The 19,401-nt window shown below is 44.5% G+C and overlaps 2 protein-coding genes across 4 annotated transcripts in view; both read right to left on the bottom strand.

Moving 5' to 3' along the window:
• Positions 1–1,648: 1,648 nt before the first annotated feature.
• ZDHHC23 (zinc finger DHHC-type palmitoyltransferase 23) lies at positions 1,649–7,982 on the bottom strand. The gene is made up of 4 exons (XM_071560635.1): positions 7,674–7,982; positions 6,815–7,504; positions 5,924–6,091; positions 1,649–5,082 (listed from the first exon to the last, which is right to left on the bottom strand). The coding sequence occupies exons 1-4, from the start codon at positions 7,778–7,780 to the stop codon at positions 4,815–4,817; spliced, it is 1,233 nt and encodes a 410-aa protein (XP_071416736.1). The 5' UTR covers positions 7,781–7,982; the 3' UTR covers positions 1,649–4,814.
• A 905-nt stretch (positions 7,983–8,887) lies between these two features.
• The window catches only part of GRAMD1C (GRAM domain containing 1C), a 62,074-nt gene continuing 51,560 nt past the window's right edge, over positions 8,888–19,401 (bottom strand). For 2 of the 3 annotated variants that reach the window (XM_071560665.1, XM_071560647.1), the window contains exons 10-18: positions 18,660–18,806; positions 17,744–17,862; positions 16,532–16,674; positions 14,724–14,827; positions 13,846–14,025; positions 12,245–12,302; positions 11,630–11,740; positions 10,700–10,805; positions 8,888–9,130 (exon numbers count right to left, since the gene is read on the bottom strand). In XM_071560665.1, the coding sequence (XP_071416766.1) occupies positions 9,053–9,130; positions 10,700–10,805; positions 11,630–11,740; positions 12,245–12,302; positions 13,846–14,025; positions 14,724–14,827; positions 16,532–16,674; positions 17,744–17,862; positions 18,660–18,806 (1,046 nt within the window). In that variant the 3' untranslated portion in view covers positions 8,888–9,052. The remainder of the gene's footprint in view (positions 9,131–10,699; positions 10,806–11,629; positions 11,741–12,244; positions 12,303–13,845; positions 14,026–14,723; positions 14,828–16,531; positions 16,675–17,743; positions 17,863–18,659; positions 18,807–19,401) is intronic. The other variant, XM_071560655.1, reaches the window with a different exon arrangement.

Below are 19,401 nucleotides of genomic sequence, written 5' to 3' on the forward strand. Positions count from 1 at the left end.
TGAAGCCTTGGCTGGATCCATTTAAGGAGGAGAGATGAAGTTCAGGGATCAGGCACATTCATCCTGAACATGGTCTGAATCAAAGGGGAGATGAGAAGTCCCTTTACTTCCCCATTCAATCCATACTTGGCTGAAATAACTAGTACCTCCTTGGCAAAACGCAAGGCTGTGCCAGATGATGCCACTGAAACACTGCACAGGATAGCCCTAAAATCCCTGGCACAATGGTAGTGTTTTGCAAATTGAAGCTCCGGCAGGAGGTTGACATGTGAGAGAGCTTGTCAGACCAAGGAAACAGCTTCAGCCTGCAGCTGTGCCAAAGCATTCCTCCTCCTCCAGCACTTGGATAGATGCAGATGTCAATGCCTTAATGCTGGTCATCAGCCCACACTCTCACAGCTCAGGCACACTCCTGCCTGTCAGCTCTTCGCTTTTCTTTAGCAAGAGAGGGAGGTGGCTGCACAGCCAGACTTTCCTTCTCCTGCACAGGGAGCAGGGGGAAGGATTTTGTGATTGCTGACACCTGCCCTCCAGAGTTCTTACAGTTTCCCAAAAACCTTGGCCACAGAAATTATCTTCTTCTCATTAAATCTGTACAGCAGTCTCTTCAAAGTCTCATAGGCCCAGCTCAAACTGGATTTGAAACAGTATCAGAAGTATTAAACAACTCTCTCTGCTTCCCCCAGGCAGAGGGAGACAATAATTAGCCCAGGGAAAGGTCCATGAACAGCTGCAGCATGATCCACACCTGCCACCTTTGCAGACCTGTTATACATTATGGACCAGCCACAGCAGTGCACCATGGCCTTCCCCAGCACTGGAGCTGCCACTCCAGACACAGATCTGCAAGGGGAAAAAAATAAAAGCTGGGAGAAAACACTAGTTTCACATGTCCCCATCAACAGCACTGGAGTTAATGAAGCTGGGCACTGCTTGGGTGTCAGAAGTCTGACACTGCTGCACACACCACTCTCACCTAACTGAAATCCTGGTTCACTGCTAGTGCAAGGTTCTTGTTGTCAGCAAGCACAAAGTTATCTTCAAAGCTGAACAGCAGAGAGAAGCACCACCCAGGCAAATCAAAGCAGAGCTCTGGAGCAATCAAAGGCACCTGTGATTCTACTTATTAAAAGTCATCTTGCCTTTCAGTAGCTGTCCCAAGATAACAACAGAATCAAAGGCTACATGTCTTCCCACTATCTACATGAAGAATATCCATGTCATTTCCAAATATGGCTTAGAAAAGAGTTTAAAGTAAGAGATTATTCCTTTTCAGGCTTCTAGATGTATTATGTGGGCAGGTGGTGTGGGCAAGTAAGACAGTGGACAAAGAGGCTAGGAAGTGAATCAGATACTGACAATGGATTGCTAACAGGATGAAAGATCCCCATTCACATACCTACTGCAGGGGAATATCCCTACTTGCCAGGATGGTAGAGAACTGCCAGCAGATCTGTTTCATCCCAACACCAACAAACCCAAAGTTCAACTATTGGAGAACGGGAAGAACACTTGTTTCCTAACTTTTCCTTAGCCTGTTACTCCCTTATTCCCAAGTTCACCTCACAACTAAATAGCCATGACATGGCAACATTTGTTCATTTGGCTTGGCTGAGTGTGGGCATAACTCAACAGGCCACTACACAGATAATTTCCAATAATTTATTTAGATTCATAATTGTATCCATTTGGAAACACTGAATGTGATGCAAAATGGACAAACACACACACACACACACACACACCAGGCCTTCCAAAAAGGCTCACAAATGTTTCACAAAGTTTCTTCAAGCTTAGGTTAAAAAAACCCAAAACATCCTGCTCTCCAAGGTAGACAATTGTTCCAGAGCATATCACTCTTCACAGTATCATTGAAGGAGTTCCATAAAGGCAAGATCTTGGGAGGCTGAATTCCCACATTTCAGAATGAACCTCACCTGTCCACAGAAAGATTTCTGCTATACAAACATCCGGGCAGTGGAAAAAAATATCCTAGGTAACTGTAAAATTTTTCACTGAAAGGAAGAAAACACATCCACAATAACACACGCTTCTTGCCCTAATGAGGCAATATACATTCATATAGAAGGAAAAAACCAAGCACATTATTAAGACATTAGGCAGTGAGGCAGTATCCATTTTAACTTCAGAAGAAATTTTACAGCAAATGGTTTCATTAAGACACTTGAAAGCAACCTACTTTAAAAGGAAAAAAAAGCACCATCATAGCATGAAGGCTGAAATGTGATTAGGAGTCACAAGCAGCACCAGCTCAGGCTCACCAGTGACTTCTGTGATTTGAGGACAAGTTAAATGGAGAAACAGTTGATGTGGGGACCTGTGACTTGCCTACAAAAAACCACAATGCAGGAAGACATAGTTAAAGAGTGTCAAGCCACTGTATCTAATGTGCACAGTTCTTACTATGGTCACCAAACAGCAGGGTGCTGGCATTTGGACACGGAGGGTTTAACACTACAAGAGCAGCAACATCAGAACCCTGGCCCTTTAAGAGCTGGCTGGTCTGCAAAGTCCACACGATTTGTGGAGCAACAAATGTCTCTTAAAGGTCATGGTTAAAGCAGGATAAACTAATTTCCAAGTCTGAGTAGAGAAACAAGGCAAGCTATTACCAAAATCCTTCCTTGCTGCTTATCAGCTCTGGGTCCTCTCTTGTTACATGGGGAAAACTTTCCAAGGGCCAGCAGGGCAGTTTTCTGCACTGCCAGGCATACAGTTCTACAGGTGAGAGATTGGTCCTGTCTCAAGGATGCCACACACATGACCCACAAGTCATGTGTCAAATGCAGGCTGTTCCCACTGCTCCAGCCCCCAGGCAGCACAGATCTAGGCAGCTACCAGCAGTGAGCTCAAGGACTGACTATGCCTAGATTTTAACATTTTTTTCTAACAGTGTGGTCGATAACAAGCTCAGCAAGAAATTACTCAGAAAAGAAATTGTCCTTTAGTACACCAGATCACAACAGTTTGCCCTCGCTATAACTGCAAAAGGGAGAGTTACCCTTCAAGTGTTTCCTGCTAATTCTCAGGGCTGTTAAAGAAAGAGCTCTCAAGTGTGTATCTGAAGCTCCAAACTCTTCTGTCCTTTTAAGATGCCTTTTACATATCCTGTTACTTTATGCTTCCCATCTCCCAAGGTATTCACAAGGTAAATCCTCTCAGGAAGAAGAGGTAAACAAAAGCCATGCCATTAAAGTCACCATCACTATACAGATTACAGCCATCTGAACTTCCTGTTTGCTGGGGAATCAGCACGGCATTCTCCTCCTAGAAAACCTGAATGGTTTCAGTTCCCCCTGGAGCAAGTGCAAAAGTGAAATTTACTTTAGCCCTTTGCCCTCACTATACTGAAGTGGGCTTGACCAAGGTATGGGATAGTTCCATTAGTTCCAGGTCCTTTGTAGCTAATCTGCATTCCAAAATTCATGCGGCCTGGGAGAACAGCACTGAGAGAATCTCGGTGCAAGCAGTTCAAATGAAACCTCCCACTCACCAAGAGCTCACTAAGAGAGAAGGGACAAGGCTACACTAATACCCAGGCTGCAAAGTAGCAGGAAATCTCTACCCCGGGGAGAAAGTGAGCACCACAGGGTCAGCACTGCTAGGGAAACGATCTGCTCTGCTTTCTCCCAGCCACGAGTAGCAGGACTCTGAGAAACCATTTATCTCAAACCTGCAAATGCTCCCAGAGCTTGTTGAGCTCATGGGTATGTGACTGATTTTTGTGCACACAGGGACAGAAAATTTGGCTGTCTTCACTGCAGGGGTTTGTTTATCCCAGAAGGTCATCCTGCCTTATCTTCCCCAGTGCCAGCAGGATGAGATCTAAGATCACAGGCCTGCTAGCCCACAGCATGCTTGTCTCCAGGGCTGCCAAGCTTCAGTTCATCTCAGCAGGCATCACAAAATGCACACGTGCCATGAAAATATTTACAGACAGCCCATGTGGAAACAAGGACTTTGTGTCAATTTGTACTCCTAGGATCAGGCTCCAGCCTCCAAACAGAAGGTTGTACAGGAACACATTGCAGGGAGATGAGCCAGTCCTTCAATCCAGCAAAGACCCAGCTTGCAAGAAAGAACAACGCGATGTCTTTTCACTCAGTCGGACAGACAGGAATGGAATAACTTTGTGGGTCAAGAGGTAAAGGGATCTCACAAAGCCCTACAGGAATGTAGCTCACAAAGGCACTTGATAGAAGCATGTACACAGCTGGATGGAATAAGATAGTAAAAATAAATAATTAAATAAATTAATTAATGCACCAGAGAGGAGAGCACTGCTCAGTGATTGCCTACACAGTCTCTTTTAGCCGAAGAGCCTGGCTCCTGCAGGGGTCCATCTGTTATCTGTATCCAAAGTGCACCCTCCTGACATCTCCAAAATGCTGCATGTAGGAAGGTACAAGCCAGGGATTCCTTAACCTGTGCAGGAAATAGTGCACACTCTGAAGCCCAGCAGTGGGTTCTTCTTTATGCCACAGTTCACACCTAACGAAAAATCAAGTTCTCAAAATCCTGTGCTCTTCTTCCCATTTCCCACAGCAGAAAAAGGCAGCAGGCTCCTTCTCTCCAAGTTTGTGCATATGGCTTGCTACTTTCTGCATCCTGTTGCTGGCTGACAGCACACGAAGAACCATCCTGCCTGGGCAAACCTCTGATGTTGTCAGTGAGAGGACAGGCAGCCCATACACCAACCACAAAGGAAGGGTGTGCAAGGAAGGAGTTCTGGAGGAAGGGGCTGCTCCCCTGCTAAAAAGAGTCAGTCAACATCATCTGCAGAAAGAAGGGTATCACACAATGTCTTCTGCAGAGCGCTGTGGAGGAGAAGACCCCAGGCTCAAGAAATGGCCCCAGTTGCACAGGAACCCCCTGTCATACTGGCCAGTGTCTATCACTAACCCACCCAGGAGTCTGCGCCCAGTGTTGTCCCGCAGAGCCAGACGAGCTTCCCTCTCCGTCACGTTGTAGCTGATGTTCAACAGCTGGATAAGGAGGATGTATCCCATGCCAGCTGTTACAATGGCACAATACCATACACAGGTGAACGACAGAGCAGAGCTGGCAGCAGGGAAAAAGATAGGAAGGAAGCCATTTAGTTTTGGAGCAGCTGTTTTACAGTGACTTTCCCTGGTAATCACTATCCTTTAAAATCCCTGTCTACATCTGCCACAGTGATCTCACTTTGCTGTTTTCATCAGATAATCCTTAAAGGCTTTCTCAAAATTAAAGCTTCAGGACTCACTTAATGAAGCCTTTTAGTGCTACCAGAGCTACTCCTGCACACTGTTATCTCGCAACCTGGCTCTTCACTCTTCCTGTGGTAAAGGTGCTTGGTCCTTATTTAAGGACACAAGGATGCTCACACTCGACAGGTCATGAGATGGAGTACAGGGGAAGGCAGAGTCACTTGTGCACCAGCCCTGAGCTCTGCCCATCAGGGGCAGTGCTGGTCTCTAAACTCAAGGACAACAGTTCTCACTACCCTCCCTGACAGACAAAGCATGTCTGTTCTAAACAGGTAACTTGGAGGAGGGACAGTCATTAGATAAACAGGGAGGAACAAGAGGGAGAGACAGCACTTGCATTCCAGACTGTCAAACCATTACCTGCATCTGGGGACAAACATTTAAGGGTGTATCTACAGAAGACACAATAGATAAATACTTCAAATTAACTCTTCCAACAACTTTTTCCAAATAAACAGTGAGCTCTCTCCAAGTCTCAAGCTCCCCATCTTGCTGAAAGCAGTGATGCATCTTTGCTTTCCGAGCTTTTTAGGAAGCACTTTTTGGCCAGGTTTGACAGCCAACAGCACTGGTCTAGAGCACAGAATGAGGAATGGGAGCTAAGCTGCCTGACCAAGCCTATACCCACCCCAGCTCTCTCCCAGACATCTCACCTGTAGTCAGAATAGGCCCCAGGGCAGTAGAACAATGCCACAATCGGAGTTCGCCCCCTACAGACAGTGTGCAGGGTTAAGGTAATCCCATACACTGAGGTGAGCATGAAGAAGGAGAGTGCAAGGATGAACGCTTGATGGTTCTGCTCCCCTACGCAGCTGTTAATCCTCCAAAAGGAAAGAAGAGATCACTTCGCTTATGAAAGAAAAGTAACTAGTTCTCTTTCCTCCTCCCTCCCCCAGCTGTCACAGAACATCATTTCCAAGGTGCTGCCAGACAACACTGGCTAAGAACTTTGAAACATGTTCAAAGAAGCTTTATAGCTTTTTATAGAAAAGTTATAAGCACAAGTCAATAGACTGGCAGCAAAGCGTTTGCCTAAAGTTTTTAGCAAGTGTATCCTTTCCTAAGACATGTCATACCCTACTGCTCCTTGTAGGGTGTGATAATACCATCATATCCTTGGCTCCAGTGCTCCTTCCAGCACTGTATGCACACAGGCAGTTCTGAGTTCCTTTGCCCCAAGAGTGCACTAATACAAGTTAACTGCAGGATTGCTAGAGCTCCACAGACAAGTACAAAGAAAAAAAAGCAAAACCAAGAAAACCCACACCCCAAAAATCCTACAGTGATAAAAAGCGGTGGAGAACTAAAGGCAATTCTGAAGTAAGCTGTAGAAGTTAGCAGCTATCAGGTCAACCCACTTTAGAATAAACATTGGCTCTAACTGTTCTTTAAAAGGCTAATACAAAGCTTTTTGTATTCAAAGAACGTCACCAGGTCTTGCATATAACAAAAGCAACCCCGTTTGACAGGAATGTAAAAACAGAACCTAACTTAAAAAGGGGGGGAACTCAGAACACACACAGCCTCAGCAGTGCAAAACCTACCAGACACAGTGATGGTCCAGCCTCCTTACACACCTGCCGCAAAGCCGGCAGTGCCCTGCTCGGGCTGGCCTGACCAGCTGGCATTTGGTGCACCAGTCCTTTTTCACACCTTCCGGCTCATCAGCTGCCATCCTGGAATAGCCTTTGGCCTCCCCATTCGGAGCACGACTGCTGGCAGCACCCGCGGTGGCGATGCTATGGAGCCCGCTGGCGCTCCCTCTGACACCCTTGTTGGGCGATGGCTTCTCGTTGTCCGCTGGGATGGGCAGATAACCAGGGTCCTTCTTGGCTCGAGACAGGGCTGTAAGCATAAGAATTAACCCGCACGTGAGAGCGACCACTTGGGAATGCTGCACGTGGCCCCGGGGAACCACCTCCTGCAGGAACACATAGTACATGTAGCCCAGGGAGAAGAGACCCAGGCTCAGGAAGAAGAGTGTCCGTTCCTTCCTCTGGTGCGTGAGGTAGTAATACCAGAGCACCACCACGGGCAGGGACGTGAGGATGACGATCCCCAGCAGGAAGTGTAAGGAGGCAACGTGGAGCAGCACGGGCAGCAGGACGAGCGGCGGGACGAGGCTCACGTTGATCCTCACGGCCCCCGAGAACCACGGCACCCGCAGCCGGTCCGCCACGGTGTCGGCGATGCTCTCCAGCGCTCCCGGGGGCAGGGATTTGCACGCCAGCCACCTGCGAGCGGGGAAGCACAGGCGCCGGCTGGCATAGGGGTACTGCGCTCCCCGTGCCGTGCCCTTCCCCTCCCTCCCGACAAGTTTCCCGGGAAGCGCGCGCGGCTCCGCTGCCCTCAGCGCGGCCGCTCGGCGGGGACAGGGTCCCGCAGCCGCGAGGCCCCCGGTACCTGTCGCAGCCCTCGTCCAAGTCGCGGCAGTCGCAGCAGCACTCGGCCAGGTGGCTGCGCCGGCCCCGCCGGTCCATGTACTCGCAGCAGCACAGCGGCTCCTCCATGGCCCCGCCGCGCCCGGCGCCGCTCCCGCCCGGCGCGCCCACACCGGGCCCCGCCCGACACGCCCCGCCCACCTGCGGGCCGAGGGCCAATGGCAGCGCCGCGGGGGCGTGGCCAGCGTCACGCGGCGCTACCTGCCTTAAAGGGGCAGCGCAACAGGTGGGGGCAGCGCGGGGGTCCGGTCTCGTCCGGCCCAAGCCCAAGCCCAAGCCCAAGCCCAAGCCCAAGCCCAAGCCCAAGCCCAAGCCCAAGCCCAAGCCCAAGCCCAAGCCCAAGCCCAAGCCCAAGCCCAAGCCCAAGCCCAAGCCCAAGCCCAAGCCCAAGCCCAGCCACTCCCCAGGGCAGGACACACCTGCCTGGGAAGTTCCCTCCACCCCGGACAAGGCTGTGCCCAGCCGTGGCCAGCACTCCCTCCAGGCCCTGTCCCTGCTTCCCACAGCCGCCCGCGCTCGCTGCAGCTACACACACACATACAAACATGCCAGCGCTGCCCCACAGCCACGGCCCGGCCCCTGGGAGACTGGCTGTGCACTGGCTTTGAGTTTTTTATAGTCATCTTCTTCCCCTCAACCTGCTTAGAAAATGCTTGAGGCGATGAAAAGGTGTTTCATCATCAGTGGGCACACCACGCTGAGGAACTGAAGCGCAACCCTCGATGGAGGGAAAATACCGAGGGCTGCAATTTCTCTAGGAGAGCTGGAAACATATGGCAGGAGGCAGACTGCCAACGCTGGCAGCGTGCAAGAGATATCAAGCCTTTTCCTGTTAATTAATCTTAGGCATGTTCATCCTTAGGATGGTGAGTTGTTTCATAAGGTCCCCATGGCTAAAAATAAAAAGTCTATGAAGACCTGTGGCTTAGAAACCACTACCGTTCTTTTTCTCCAAAACATTCTTCACTGATGGCCATTTTCTAAGTCCACATAAAAAGCTGTGATTTTTTCTAGACAAGCCCAGCTCTCTGCTGAGGGTGTTCTACCCTGCTCTGAAATTTTCAGATCCATTAACCAGCAGTAGAACTGCCCTTGTTCGCTCACCACAGGATCCAAGAGCTCTGCACTGGTTGTAAGTGAGACTCCCCAGGGCAGAGTGGTGGCAAGGCTGCCAAGCTATGGGATAACAGAACCGACTTACTTCTTCCACAAACCTTTATTCTGCACAGCTTTTGAGCCAAACAGTAAAAAGTCCAAAGGCAACAGTTACAATCCCTACCCCACAAGTCCTCACACACACATCTCTTCTTCCCATATCCTGGACAAAAAGCTGATATGGTATTAACTCTCAGTCTTGCTGCTCTGTGTCCTGTTCAAGTGGTCAAAGCTTCTTTGGAGCATGGAAAGGGAAGTCTTCAGCTGTGGAGATACAACCATCACAAACCCCCCCACCCCAATTACTTAAGTTAATCTCCTGCATGGGTGAGTGGTATCAGGAAAATAATGTCTCCCTCCTCCTTTTTTTCAAGATTTCATGTGATTTCCTCCTCCCTGTTTCCATAAACAGTTGGCTTGCTGTGCTCTCCTAACAGCTATACTCTGTACAGTTTATAAATACTAACAGTCCAGGATGATAAAGTCTTAACACCTCACCAGACAACAGTGCAGAAGATAAGCCACCCCACTCAGTTTTAGTCACAGATAATGTTCACAGCAAATACTCTAAGGAACATGGCAGTAAAACATGAATTTTCTTTTAATACTTGGCCCTCCTAGTGCATTCTGGTGCACAAAATGTGTTTAGATTATTGACAACTCCCACAAAAAAACAAGGTAACAGGCACTGTGTCAGGACTTTCAGACAAAAAGTGTCATTTGGGATGAAAAAGATGGTTAAATGCTCACTTTTTATACTGCGTGTTCAAAAAGCACTTAGCACTTCAGAATTGTTTGGATAGTAAGCAGAGAAAAAGAAAAGGGCATGGAAATCCTGCTGTGATCCAAGTTGTTAATTAACAGATTAATAGCAGCTGTGTGTGCAGAGACACCTCTAAACAAGCAGTATAAAAAATGGCTTCTTTTTCTACCCTCTTTTAGTGCATGGAGGATAACAGAGCAAACTGGTGATGGACAGAGGTACATCTGAACGCCCCTCTCTCAGCTTTCCTAATCTAATAATTTATCCCATCACATTTTATGGTTTAATAAAAGAATTTAAAATCAGAACATTTATGCTCTATAAGTAAAAACTAAAACGTGAATTTACTGTCTGTCATTTAGGGAATTGACATTTCAGCCTAGGGATTTACCAGTCATAGACTTCAGGATCAGAGACACACAACAGCACTCAAACTTTTTTTTTATCCCCTACAATTCCTGTAGTACACAAGAGCCTGAAATTTTAAGTTACTATACAGAAGGATTAATTCTATAGCTATGGAGCATCTCAGAAACATACAGTCTGCAGAACTTATTTCTTTTTCACTAGAGATTAGGTGGCCCATTGATACCAAGGCTAAGTGAAGCTCTAGCCAGTATCTAGAACAGTAGTGGGGAGCAAAAGCCAGAACAAACCTGGAAGACACCCCATAAGAAGATGGGAAACACCAAGTCTTAATATGACTCTTAAAAATGCCAAGTGTTTTGAAACATTCCAGTCTTTGCCTTGTCAGATTCAAAACTGCATCAACACCTCTCACCAATAGAGGTACTTGACAAGTTTTAAGGAAATTGACATGAGTACTCACATCTTAGTCAAAACAAACAAACAATCGCCACAAAAAAGCCAAACCCAAACCAACCCAAAACATCAGAAACATAAGCACTGCCTACTCACTAAATTCAAGCCTAGGGCAAGACAGACCAAGGAATCATGATAACTTTAGTTAGCTCCAGAAGACATCACACAAAAGCTATGATAGCATAAGGGAGAAAAAACTTCAGTTGTTGAGAAACAAGAACATCACCAGGAAAGACTGTCAGACCTACCTGCTCAAGCATTTCAATTGAGTCTCTTAAAACTCCCTTCACGTGTTTAACCTGTTCCTTATCATATTGAGGGATCTCTTCTTTTGATACCATTTCTGGGGATATGCTGAAAAAATTAAGGTTACATCAGAAACACGAAACAAGCACCTTGACGCCTTTTTAAAAGCAACTGCTCTCTGACATTTTTAAAACCATCCTTTTAACAAAGGCCACATAAAAAGCTGCCTGCAGTTGAATTGCAATCCTTGCTGCCTTGAAGATACCAACTCATAGATACCTCTGTAGACAACAGCCACCAAGAAAAAAAGTGTGCTCACATTATGTCTACAACACAGGTTCTCACACTTCAGTGAGCATGATCTTTCTTATAAAGTTGCTCTAATCAGTTCTGAGATGGTCACTATGGGAGGTCACCACACTGTTTCCAGACTCAACATCAGGTTATGGTTTTTAACTTATTTGTTGATACTGTATTCAAGAAAGGAAGCAACATCTCGCTGTGTCCAAGTATAAAAGGCACACAACATGGAAGTTCGTGAGGGAGAGGAGATTTTCCAGGAGACTCTCAGAAAGAAGCCAACAAGCTAAATGAATCTTTAACATTACATCTGAGATCATGCTGTTCACACAGGATGAACACTTTGGTTCTGTGATCAGGCACTATGATATTCACAGAAGATGAGTCACAGCAGGGTGATAAATGCAAACTAAGGTTCCCCCCAAAAACCAGCCTTTCAAAGGAGAAACTTATTCCTGCAAGATGCAGTCAGACATGTCACTGGATTTCAATACATACCACATAAGTGCAGCAAGCCCCAGCAGCTTCTGAAAATTTGCTACTGAGTTTATTCATTTAAAATTTATTTCTTTAGATCAGATTCTCACATAAGCTGAGGAGGAAAGCAAGCAAAAATTGTGAATCCAGCTTACTTCAAAGAGCTTTCTTCCTGAAGCTGGACGTGATAGAGGGACTGAGCTGCATGCTCTATCTTTGACAGCTTGAGAAACAGTGTTATATTCAGCAAGACCAAGAGCAGCAAACTGTGGAGAGAAGAAAAAGATCAAGTCCTGTAACAATTGCAGTTGCAATGCTACAAAACCAAGATCTAAGCTAAAAACAGATAAGGAAGCAGAATCCTTCTGGGAGAAAAAGGGTGTGGGACAACAGAACTATACTGAAAATAAAGATCTATCTAAACAATTCTTAGGAGTTAATGTTAAGCTGTGAAATAGGAACAAATAGAAAGAACAACAGTATCTCCTTTTAGAACTTTTAAAACTAGGAATTAGTAAATTTCAGACTTTTTTTAATAGGATCAGATCTAAGAAAATCTGTGAAGTAGACTAGTTTGGCAAATCAGCATCTTCATTCTGAGTGTCATTTCTAGGTCCATCCAATCCCCTCCTACACCTACATGTTCCACTCAGATTAGGTCAAGACCTATCATGCTACATGCAATGTTAACATACAAATGAGGAGCAGACAAATACAGATAAAGACTAAGATGAGTTTGAGTCAAGTCACATTTTAATGCGAGTACTTACAAGACACTCATTACTACAATGATGGTGGTGGTCCTACTTACTGCATCTCTTTTCCTTCCTACAGGGCATGAAAGAGAAGGAGGTTAAAAAGTACTGAAGAACATTCCTAAAGGATGCCTGTAGATATATGTCAGTGCCCAGCACTTCACACAGAATAGCTCAACAGCTTCTGATGGAAAAAAAATAACAGATCATGTGGGTGCACAGGATCACCTCCAACATTCACCATGGCATTTTTGCAGTCATCTCCAACAAGTCAAATGAACAGCCAGGTTCTTCCATCAGAATTACCCCTGGCCCAGTAAGCTGGGGAGAACACAATGCTGTGGTGTGGTACCACTAAAACCAGACAGCCCAAGAAGGCTACACTCCATCCATTCATCACAGGTACTGCTGGTCACATACAAGCAGAGACAGGCTGCAAAGTGGTTCTCTTCTGCTTGTTCTCATGCTCACACTAATCTTTATGACAGCCAGTGTCAATCAAGTTCTCCTGTAACTTGTCCCATCCTTACTGGCTTAGTTTATCTATTGTCCTGACAACAGCCTTTCAAAACACCATCTGCCATTCATCAGGCAACAGAGACCAGACTCTACTGAGGGAGAGAGGAAGTGTGCACCTCCTCTCCAAGTCGAGCAGCAATCACCTACCACTACGGCAGGCTGATCTTTAAATGCACAGTTTCATACATTCACATTTCCTGCCCTGGACAAAAGACATACACAGAAGTTGTAGTGTATAGAGACAGACACTGATCTGAAAAGGTAGAGCAACAGTAGCAAAAATAAGTAATCATGAAGCAATTTCAAATAGGTCAACAGTCCTTTACACATGCTGCTGATCCAAATATTCTCTCAATATTTGGATATTGAGAGAATATTTGGGGGTATTGAGTGTAGCATATCTCTCAGTATGGTACACTCAGTGTTGCCTCCACTTCAGGAAAAAGCACTTGCTCCTACTTCAGTGTTTAAAATTCAACTTCTGCCATGAAATCCACCATTCTCTGGTGTACATTAGTGCAGAGATGTTCCTCATCTCTCTAGGTATAGCTAATACTGTATGTGCTAGTGGCCAAGTCTTGTGCCTAAGGACACTGCAAGAAATGCTTCAGTGACCCAGAAATTACAGAAGCAGATGGGAAACAGACATTTAACATTAAAAAGATAATCAAAAATAAGGTGACAGGGCCAAGAGGCAAGTGACCAAGTTTAATCAACTCATGAATTGGGTATGCAGTTATTTGAAGAAACAAAGCAAGTTTTCAGGAACTTTAGAAGAGTCAGGTTAATTTTTTTTCAGATCCAATCTCATTTTCAGTACTATGCAGATTCAGAGCAGTGCTTTAAGTTTTAGTTGATCTTTGTTTATTTTAAAACTGAAGGTGATATTAGGCTTAATTTCAGGAGATAATGATAAAAGTGACTGTGCATGCTCCAAATTTACTTTACACAATCTTAACCATGTTAAAGCATTTGCTATCACATCAATTAGATAAAGACAAGAGCAATATATACACAAGTACTACTCTTGCACTGTTTTAAAAGTTGTGCTTTCCTGAACACACCTTTTGGAATACACTTCATATAAAAATTCCTACCTATTATGCTGCCCTGGGACTCTACTCCCATGTCACCAGAGGAATGTTGGGAAGAACGTTTGGGAAGTGATTCTGCCAGACCCCGGTGTAAAGTGCGTCGTCTTCGTCTCAGAGCAACTAGTTTTCCAGAGTCTTCTATGGACTGATTAATTGCATATTCCTCCATTAGGAGATCTGATTCTGCAGTGGAAAAAAAGAAAGTTAGCAAACAATCAGATGGAAAGCTGAAAAGCATTGAAGACTTAAATTGTGAGTTATGGAGGGCAGCAGTGAGAGAAACAAGTGCACCTTCTAGTAAATAAAGTTAAAGCAGGTCTAACAAACTACATGTTGACTTGTACCACCTGTCCTGTTTCTCAGAGGGCACTTTGAACACTTTTCAAAAGACAGTGCACATCCATCTTAGGCAGAATTGTTTAATGATATGCAAGACAGCAGCCAGAAGAACACTGCAAGACACTGTTAGACTGAGACAAGGAACTGTGTCAGACTGAGGCTGCAGCCATGGCTGTCCAGGCTGTTAACAGACATATTCATGGGGCCTGCCAAGTGCCACTGCTTCTCTTCTTGCATGTACAATCAAGGAAATACTTAAAGATGAGCACATGCAGATGAGAGCAACAGCTTTCCTGCTGCTCTTCATGTTTCCTTCAGGAAGCAATTATGACAAAATATACAAGAGCCCCTTGTTAGCCACAACGCTTCTTTCATACCCTGGAACTGGCAGATATACTGATGACACAAAGTTCTGTCTTCGAGACTGCTTAGATGTTGTATGTTTTTCAAACCATTCTTTAAGGAACCAAGTTTGACAGATGTGAAAATATACAGAACAAAGGTAGCCTCCTTACTCCAGCACAAAGAAGAAAATGCCTCACCAAGTTGTTTGAAGTTTTCCTGTATTCCTCCCCATGTATTTTTCTCAATTACAGACTTGACAAGGCCCCAAGGCTGTTTTTTGTACTTCACTTCTGCAGAAACCCTAGTAAACAGAATGCAATAATGAAAGAGTGCTCTTCTAGGCAGCACAGTGATAACAGAAATCTCTTAACAGAAGCAGCCCTCTAGCTTATATCTCTAATCTGAAATACCAACTGGAACTGCCTTGGCTTTCCATCCGGGCAGCACTTTCACTGAAGAAAGGCAAGAGATGCACAGTACCAAACACAATCTCTCTAGCTAAAGCCTCAAAATCTGAACGTCCAAATTATGGGAAACAGTTTGAACTGTTTTCCTTCAGACTCAGAGTAGCAGACCATTTTTACCCTATGAAGCATTCTCATTTTAACATACATTTAAAATAGTATTCAGGCTTTCAGTCCTGGTTTTTACTTTGTATGTGTAAACATATATATTAAATGGGCAGATCAGGAGCAGCAAGGAAAATTCATTATTACCACTGATGCATCAAGTGCTCAGATCCAACCCTTAGTAGACAGAAATTAAAATCTGTCTTTCTGTGAGCATAACAGAGGGGAAATGGCATCCCTGCCTTGCATTCCCCAAGTCAAGCTGATCAGTAATGCTTCCAAAATAAAAATGATTTGGAGTAGAATCCTTCAGAGATGCTTCTAAAAACTGAGTGAAACCCCAAAGCTCTTCAAAAAAGGACAGCCTATGACTTCAGTTTTAGTCACGAACACTGGCCATCCTAGAATACATTTTTTTCAACATTTCAAATAATATTCCAAATCAATGTAAGCCCATTGTGTTCCAGCGTTACAAAATAAGATCTTTCATATAGAGTTTGAAACACAGCATAATTAGGCCAGCTGTAACACCACCATGTGCCTTCTATTCTAGACATGCCTGCTCTGTGCACCATGTTAAAATCCAGGTTTTTACTCTTACTCTAGGATTGTCATGTGTCTCAGATAAAACAAATCTAGCTCTAAAAGAGGAAAAGTGATTCACTCAAAAAACAAACAAAAGACCCTCCAAAACAAACAAAGAAAAACAAACTCAAAAAAACTCCAGTAGAGTTGTTCAGAGATCTTTCTTTCCTTCTCCTCCTCCCAGTAGAGAGGGAGTCTTAAGGACCTTTATAGCCTAAAATAAGCCAGAATACAATTTGGGCTTGCTTACCTTTCCTGAGTTCTGACAAAGTTTGAGACAAAAGGTCTTACGGAAGACAGCACAAGAACTACCAAGGATTACATAGTCAGAAAGTCACACAAATGCACTGAACATGGAACTTGATCACTTGAAACGTTTTCAACTAATGGGAGAGGAACTCTCCTATCTAGGTAGAGTCTACTTGAGTACCCTCCCTGCAAAATTGAGTATGTTCCATCTTCCCTGCACCTTTCTGTGAAACCACTCTCCTCTGCAGGCCCTTAGCAAGGATACCGGAGAAACTTTGTAATAAAACATCTCAATTTGTTCCAACATATCCCACTCTCACAGCTGCACTCCAAAACCCAAGCCTGGTCAGAACCCAGTTGGAGACGAGTTCTGTACCTCAGAGTCAACATGAGTTCATTTCTCACTGCATTAACGAGATCCAAATACAGCATACATGTGACATGAAATAAACCAAGCTTATGTTTCAGAAGGTATCCCCAACTTTGAGAGAAACCAACATTCTTTATGCTGCTGGCAGACAGATCTTTTAATAAGCACACATCATCAACCTGTAATGTGCATGCCTTGGCTTCTCTCTCTCACTGTGCCCCCCCAGGCTCACCGTAAGCGACACTTGTGACTGGATGTGCGGCTGATACAGTATCTGTTCACAGTGTAGAAATAATCGTGGTAGGGGACATCATGGGTCAGTACCTCAGCATCCACCTGGTAAGACTGGCCCTTCTGGCTCTGCTTATGCAGGATCTATAGACAAAAGCAAAAATAAGAAGGTATATTCCTGGTACATAGGGGTTTTTTCCATTTCAGCCTGAGTTCCTTAGGCTTTATGAACCAGCTCCAAGTGAAACAGAGGGGAAGCCTAAAGAACCACTATAAAAACCAGTTAAGAATGTTAAATATAGATGATGCCTCCTGCTAAAGCCAACATAAGCAGCAGCAGTACCTCCTCACTGCCACTTCAAGTACCAGATGCAAGGTTGGTCACTGACTTGTGACCACAGCTTTCTTTGAGATCTGCACCTTCCCAAAGCAGAATTTCAGAATGGTTGAGACTGGAAGGCACCTCTGGTGGTCATCTTGTCCAAGAACTGCACTCAAACAGGGCCATCTAGAGAGGTTTGCCCAAGATCATGCCCAGGTGACTTTCCAGTATCTCCACCGCCTCTGCAGACAACCTGTTTGACTGTTCATTTACCCTCTCGTTTCACTGTTGATTTACTGCCTCTTTTGTACTTTCTGATGTTCAGAAGGATTTGCCTGTGTTTCAGTGAAGATCCACCATTGTGATCCTTTCACTGGGCACCACTGAAAGCTGTGGCCTCCCGTGGTGAAAGCCTGGCTCAGACTTCTTTGTACCTCCCTTCAGATACCCACCCTCAGCCTTCTCTTTTCCAGGCTGAACATTCACAGCTCTCAGCTGTTTCTCATATGAGATGTTCCAGTCCCTTCATCATCTTACTGGCCCTTTGTTGGACATTTCACCTCTTATATTGGGGAGCCCAGAATTGGGCATGAAATCATTTCATTCCATCTTTTCACCTTCAAATCCTAAGAGATGTTAATACTTTTCCCCACAAACTCTGCTGAAGTTTACAGCCATCTGCAGAGGTAGAAAGCCTCTCTGATTTCATGAGCATTTGCTCATTTAATGGTGAGAGGGGCTGCAAGCCACCCTTAGAGATGCTATGTTTAAGCTACAGATCCACATTCAGCTCACTAAACTTTAAATCCATGGTCAGAAGTGACACACCACAGACCTGACCTCTCCCTTAACTTCAAGGGCAGCAAACAGATACACACATGAACACAGTACCTGCTTTTCAGTTGCAGTTGTGAACTTCCCACAAAGTGGATTGTTAATTGTTACAGTGTACGTCAAAGTCCTCAACTGGTTGCCATTGGAATCTCTATTCCAAGGGGTTGATACAGCATCTAGGTAAGAAAGTATGCAAAATCTCACATACAAATCACCTAAAAGGCATTATCTCTGCCCTATCACATCTTAACAGCTTGAGAACAGCAGTGGGGAGAAAGACAGAAAACTGATTCCAAATAGTTGTGGTTTTGTTTAGGAAAGGGAAAACTGTAGCTCACTGATGAACAAAGATGAGGCAAGTAAGTAGCTGAACCTGAGTCTACTCAAAGAGACTTGAGGGTGGACAGAGGAATAAGCAATTAAACAAAAATATGTCATTTCCCATCTGCTGAAAGTTGAGTAGATTCAGTTAGCATTATCAAAAGCTTTTGCCACTTTGCCTTCCAAGCTGGCACTGAATAAATATTACCTGTTTGACTTAATTTTCTGTTCTTATGATCTCAGTGAATAAAATTTACTCATCCAGAAAATTAAAGCCTCTGAGTATCATTTAGGAGGATGCAGTGATTTCACCTGCATGCCAGTCATACAAATTTCACTATTTCTTGGACACAATGTAATGAGAAATACCCCACAGAATGCATCAACTTAGTAGCCTACCCAAAATTCAGGCATTAAGGTGCAGTTTTGTGGTACACTGAAATAGGTGTTTTACTCCAAAATGTGATGGATCTACATATCTATGGAAAGAACAGTATAGTTTTTGATAGCCTTTCTGACAGAAATTTTAAAGCTTCAAAATTCTTTTAAAGCAGGGAGAAACTTAAAATTCAACTTAGCCCTATTTAGCAATTCTCAGGGGTAAAGATTTTCAGGGTAGTTTGTAACTACAGAATGGAGGTGAGTTTATTACCTACTATACTCCTGGAATTCAGAAACCTCTGCATGAAGTGAGAATTGGTGAAAAGGATTTCAAACATCTTGTCTGCAGTGATGTGGAAAACTCTGTTTATAAAAAGTCTCCCATAGAGATCATTTTCAGAGGCAGTCTCCTTCACTGCTAAGAAAAGCAGAGAGATCAGGTTAAGAACAGTGTTATGGAGCATCTTTATAGTATTCTAGCCTTTATGACAGCTCAAATCCTTTCCCAGCTTGCATCGGCATTTGTTTGTCACTCAGAAATCCAGTAATAATAGCAGCACATGATTTGGTAGGTTGGTTGCCTTCAGGAACAAAGTCCAGAACTGATTTTCAAACATACACCACTACCACCACCCCCACTATTTTCCTGTGCAAATTGATAAATCAACATCAAAAGGTCCCATCTCCTTAATTTTGCCTTCAGTATTCTACTAATCCTACAAGAAACACTGAGAAAAGACAAGAAGTTAACGTACTCTTCTTTAATATGTGTGCCAATTGTACAAAGGACAAGCAAACAGGACAGTGAAACCATGATAATTTTCTTCTTACTTGTGGCTTGTTTCAGAATTCTGTTTTTAACATTTGTAATACTGGTAGTGTCCACAGACCAGGCAGACCCACAAACAGCTCCTCAAATCCTTCCTCCCTCCATACCTGTTTAACAGGAACACAAGAGGTACCCTGGTCCATTTTGCAGTCCCCAAAAATGCACCAAGAGGCTCAACTGCCAC

This window comes from Pithys albifrons, chromosome 1, assembly GCF_047495875.1.
Source record: "Pithys albifrons albifrons isolate INPA30051 chromosome 1, PitAlb_v1, whole genome shotgun sequence".
NCBI lineage: Eukaryota > Metazoa > Chordata > Aves > Passeriformes > Thamnophilidae > Pithys > Pithys albifrons.